The sequence below is a fragment of the Ursus maritimus genome, unplaced genomic scaffold (assembly GCF_017311325.1).
Source record: "Ursus maritimus isolate PB19 unplaced genomic scaffold, ASM1731132v1 scaffold_6, whole genome shotgun sequence".
NCBI lineage: Eukaryota > Metazoa > Chordata > Mammalia > Carnivora > Ursidae > Ursus > Ursus maritimus.
Window position 1 is genome coordinate 53,716,571 of NW_024426774.1, and position 6,000 is coordinate 53,722,570.

General features: G+C 42.1%; 1 protein-coding gene across 2 annotated transcripts in view; it reads right to left on the reverse strand.

The window, feature by feature from the left end:
* MEIS1 (Meis homeobox 1) overlaps positions 1–6,000 on the reverse strand; it is a 132,147-nt gene that overhangs the window by 97,593 nt on the left and 28,554 nt on the right. For both annotated transcript variants that reach the window (XM_040623398.1, XM_040623399.1), the window contains exon 6: positions 5,069–5,180. In XM_040623398.1, the coding sequence (XP_040479332.1) occupies positions 5,069–5,180 (112 nt within the window). The remainder of the gene's footprint in view (positions 1–5,068; positions 5,181–6,000) is intronic.

The following is a 6,000-nucleotide window of genomic DNA, read 5'->3' on the forward strand; positions in this document are numbered from 1 at the left end:
TTATTCATCAGACAGCTGACTGTTTCAAATGCCCGGGTTTGGGCTGTTATTACTTTTCTTCTTCATGTAAAAAGGCGAGCTGGCATATAAATCGTTGCTTAGTCATCTGGAACATAATGTGGCCCTTCCCCACCGCCCCTCTCCTGCTCCCCGCCCCCTCCCAGCCAGCTCTGCCTGCTGGCCCCGCAAGCCTCAAACAACTGCCTTCGGATTCCCTTTAGTAATAAATGGGATTGCTTCTGCCTATAGGTTGCCTGAACTCGTACAAAAGCTGGGGTGGGGGGACACTGAGAGGCATTGCAACGATTGACACATTATTATAAAGAAATAGCAGTGCTTTTCAATGATTCCTCTTTAAAGAAACATGCTGGTTTTGCTTTTTTTTTTTTTTTTTAAGTGGGAGCAAAGATACTATTGTTGAACTGAGTCCTGCCCCCAAAAGGAGAAGTTCAGAAGTGGGTTTTAGAGGTTTCAGCAATCATTAAAGCCCTTTAGAGTTGAGATGTTTTACATCAAATTTCAACATAGAAATAATACTTTTTCTTTTTCCTCACAAAGGAGGAAAATGAGATGAGCTTTAAATGGGAAATGCTCTGCAAGAGAAATGTCCTTATTTGTTTTGTATGCTCCTGTTTTCAATTCAATAAATCTTTGAATGAGCGAAATGGTATGGGCTCTTAATACATAATACAAATTAATCATATCAATCATCATGCTCCTCTGTAAATATCTCAATCATTCTGCTTAACACAAAAAACTAGATTCTCACTCCCCAGCAGAGTATAACCCCCCTGAGGCTACGGCTGATTCTGGCCTATTCACGGCTCTGTCACCATTACAGAGACAGGGCCAGGCCCAGGCAGACGCTGGGGAAAGAGACCTCAACCTAGTAACAGAAAGAGTGTCCATCAATAATCTGTTTTCCATTCCTAGCCACACAAAAGCACTGGAGGACACAGGCATTAGGAACTTGGGCTCTGGAGTCATACTGTGTGGGCTTGGGCCCTGACTCCACTCCCAACCCGTATGTGACTTTGGGCAACTCTCCTAGCCTCTCTGAACTTTTGTGATCTCCTTTACAAAGTGAGGGTTGGAAATACCTACACTGACTGAGAGCCCTTAATATGTTACCGTAATATTTTATTACTATTGTATACTCCTCTCTCGACGTTGAACCGAAGAAGAAGACGACGATGACGTGCCCAAATGCAAACCATGGTCAGTCACAGCTAACGCTGCTTGTGGGTTGTAGAGTGACTGCGGCAGCCCTCCTGGGAAGAGTTCAAATACCACCGGTGGGGAAAAGCACCAGATGTGCTTGGTGTTCTCTTGCTCCAAGCCACGTGCTTCCGAGAGCAGACCCTGGTTCTGGTCGGTAGGGCAGCCGTGCACGGTCGGATAAAAAAGACACATGACGGAGTCCCGTACCTGCCATCGTGCACCTCACCTTATGTACGAGACTCTGCCTGGGGGCGTGAACACACCCCGTGCTAAAGTCGTTACAAAGCAGAGCCAAGAGATGAGATCCTAGAGCTGACTCTGACAGTTACTCCAGGATTTCTGAGCTTACTTTTTTCCCTTCTGAAGTGGGAAAGGGGCAAATAATAGGGATACAATCAGAATTCCATCTCATAGCTTTGGAAGTGCTTTGAGGAAGTTAAGGAGGGCACAGAATCAATGTCATAGCAACAGCGGCAGAATCCCAACCAAATACAGACGTGAGGCCTTCCTTTTCCATGCCAACGTAAAGGAGCGTCACTATTAAAGAATCAATTTCCTGCAAATGCCACAAGTGTTACTAGTAAATGAAAGTAGACGCCATAGGAAAAGTACCGTGATAAACAATTTGAGTTGGGGGAAAGATGTATTATGTAAATCATGAATAAACATTAACTCCCTGAAGAATAATAATCTTTAGCATCTTCTTAATTATGTATCTTACATATACTCTTTTTAGAATGCCCAGCATTGGATTTCCTGTTTCATATTTTTATGCTTAGGTAAAAATCTGGACTAAAACTATTCCATCAATCACAACAGCCGCTAATTTGGCAAGTCATCAGGCCCTCGAAATCCCCTAAATTGCTGGAAGGCTAACTAGGAATTGTCACTGTATTTTGAAATCTGTCAGAACATTACAAATTTCCTGAATGACTTTTTTTTTTTTTTTTTTTTTTTTTTTACTTTGAAAGTCCGAAAGAACAGGACTTGGTTGAGACACAGCCTGTTATATGCCTACATCGTACACAGATAAGGTTATTTAACAGAGGACTAGAGCCTAGGGATTTCTGTCTTTCTTCCTTTTTTTGTACCACAGGTGCCATAACAAAGTGGTAAAAAATGAAAAGGAGTGAGGAAAAAGAAACACAGCACAAATAATACAGTAGAGAAAGTTTTAAAATATGTATTACTCCTGTCTATGGGGGAAACACCTCTTTGGATATGTTCTTGACAGACTGAGTTATTTCTGTCTATTGGGTATGTATAAAGACATATTTATGGATTTATAAATCTTTTGAAGAGGGCTGTTATTTACCCAGTTGACTAAAATGGACTCAAACTGTGTAAATAACTATTTAGGACATGCACTACGGGACAAATGCTGGCACAGCTTACACCTCTATGGCTGCCAGAAAAGGCAGGCAGGGCAAACATGGAAAAGCCGCTGTGCACAGTTAATCCGAAGGCTGCACAAAGACCCAGCTCCACAGGTCTCAGGGATGAAAAAAGGTTTAGAAGGGTCACGGTTGGCATGGAAATGCCCAGAAGTAGTGGCGGCAACACTTGCAGGCATCATTCTGCATTTAGCAAGGGAGAAGTCACGCTGCCCACAAGAAGCCACAGAGAAGGGCAGGTAAGACCAAAGGAGGGCCTCCTGAGTCCCAGCTCTCAAGTAGCTGGGGGGGGGGGGGGAAGTCTACACAGAAAGCTTCTTTTCGATCACGGTGGGAGTCGTTGGCTTAGTTCTTTAGTGGAGAGCTGGGAAAGAGGGCAGGAGGAGAAGATTCTTAGACAAATAATCAGGAAGCTGAAATTTTGGGTCTGACGCTGCACCGGGACCTCCCCAAAGCGCTCAAGGCATCCATACCTAATTTTCTTCCTCTGTCAAATGGGGCTAGGATTGTTTTAGAAAGGTTCAACGGAGCTCATTCAAATGATACCATTTATGCGAAAATTCTTTAAAAAGCAGAATAGGTGGTGATCTTATATCAAAAAATACAAAAGAGAAACAATGTAAGTAGAAAACCCAGGTAATGTGAAAGATACATGTCTCCTGGTTACAATCAAATTCATTATTAAATTGGCCTTTGGAGAACACTTGTTGAAGGAAAAGGAAACATGCAAAATTCCTAATTCCTTGTTATGACATGTCACAGGGGAAGAACTGGGACAGGGCCTTTGCCCTCTCGAAATCCTTTTATCAGATTATGTTTGAGAAAGCATACATGCTACAATTTTAAATTCAAGTACATTTCAGCAGTTTGCAAGCCTTCAAAGCAGCAGCTAAGCCAGCTGCCTGCTCCTAGACTATATATATATATATATATACATATATATACATATATATATATGTATATATATATGTATGTATTTTTTTTTAAAGCAAGACATGAAAAAGAAAAAGAAACAAACAAATAAAACAAGAGGTTAGGACCTCATGTAGCAATTTTGGAGTATGGGAAGAAGAATTTAGATTCCTTTTACACCTTTTTGAAAATTCATGAAAGAAGTTGAAAATAGGGCTTCACATTGAAAGTGCCGACATCACCTTAGCTCCAGCCCCATGAGCCCCAACACCATCACACATACATACACACACTTGAAAGAGAAAAGGCCCCACGGATTTATGCTGCATATCATTTTCCAGTAAAAGTCAGAGGTCAGAGGTTACATGTTTCTGCCTCAGCTCTGAACTGGTTTACTATCCTGGGCTCCATTTTTACTACACTTAGAGTTGTGGTGAAGTCAGCAACTTTTCTTTGAACAATAAAATATCTCAGATGCTTAAAATTCTATGGGTAGAAGTTATTCCCAGTCCAAGTAGCATACACGTGCCTTTAAAAAAAAAAGAACTTTCCTGGTTTGTTTTCAAATTAGTGATGTCAAATTCATTTTAGACTTTGCAACTCTAATTGGTCCAGCCCAATGTATGTGAGAAAACAAAATTCTTTTGTTGTCTAATGGCACCCCAATGAAACACGATCATCAAACCAGATTTTAAAGTATGCACCTACTGTGGGCTCAGAGTCAACTTCAGTAAAGCCGTCTTTTTACATTCAGATAAAGAACACGCTCTTAAGCTTTGGTTGTGCTAACTGAACACGAAATTCCACTGCAGTGGGTCTCACCAAAGGCAGTACAAGACATCTGAATACTCTTCACCTTTTTGCTGAAGATTAACTCTGTGTTAAAACTTTCTTTCCTGCTAGCCGCGGTCAGCCGTGCACATCCATGGACACCCACATACACACACAGGTATGTGCATTCAAGGAACACTATGAGCTAAGTTGATCTGGCTTCTTTTCATTTCTTCCTAATTCCCTGTAGTCTGACTTTGCGATGAAGTCAAGCACTTAAGAGATTCGGAGAAATAAATCCAGAAAAAAACGGCTTCCACCCAGTGGAGAGGGAAGCCCAGCGTGAGTTCCTAAAAGGCCCACTGCCTTCTAAGCATCTGAAGACATCACTGACTTGGAATCTTGGAAGATGTTTCTTCATGATCTCTTGAGGAGCCTCCAAGGGCAAGTAATAATAATAATACTTTTTATTTGTATCGCAGGGGATTCAGTGGCATGCTGTTTATGCACATTTGCACTTCTAATCTTGCCCTCAGTCAATTCACTGACCCTGTTTTATGGAGGTGGCCAGGTGATAGGCAGTTAGGCAGCTGGGATGGCATAGAAGAAGGAAGGGTCCGAAGAATAAAGTAAGAGAAGCTGACTCTCATACTCTAAGGGGCTTATGTTCTAGGAAAAACTGGGTAAACAGTAACTTACTAGACATTTCTGATTTTTCAACCCTTAAAAATGAAACAAGTAGCACAAGAGAATGAGAACACCTCTCCTACCTTGCTCACTGCTGTTATCCCCACTGTGTGATGTGTGGCCACCGCTGGAAGGGCCCGGGGTTCCTCCCGAACGAGTCGATGCAGTGTCATCGTGATCTCTGTTCCAAGAGGGCTGTGGGGGCACAAATCAGAAATCCAAATAGAGTGGTGTGTTAACACTGATCCGGTGGGATCCCATCATACATGACGAAGCGATGGAAGGCTAGGACGGACAGCCAAGCCATCTTTCCCGTTCCCCTTCACAAACGGTGCCAGCTCGGAGCTACGTTGGCACATTTAAAATTTGCCAATTTCTGCTTCTGAGCTAAAATAATATCTACAAATAGTTATTCTATAAGTAATTGGATGCTTTATTACCAAGGAAAACAAAAACATTCCAGGCAAAGAAGTGGTGGGCCAGGGAGGGGGGGGAATGCTGCCTCTTGATTCTGACTATATTTTTAACATCAACAAACCCTCTGGCATAGCAGTCTGCTACTACTCTGAAAATGCAAAATGAGAGCAGTGGTCTATAACACTGCGGTTTACAGAGGCCTCTGATTCATCCTAGAAGACAAACATGGCAGAGCTTTTAAGACCTCACAATTAGGCCGGGGTCCATAATAGCTAGTATGTGTCAGCTGTTTGCCGGATGGTACATGGCAAATGGACCAGGCACAGGGACAAAAAAGGAATGAGAATAACAATAGATTCACATGGACTGTGTACACTCAGCCCCATGCCGAGCCTTCTTGTACTATTGAACGGAAAACAGATGTTGCTTCTTATCACTGGGTGCATTTGAAAGTAACATTCAGATAGGAAAAATTGGCAGTAAATTAAATTCTTGGGGAAAACAATCATGGCAACACTTCTCCCAAATCTCCCTTTATCACCAGAAAAGATTTTAATTAGCTTTTAGTGCTAGCTTTCAAAAACAGCCTTATGAGTCA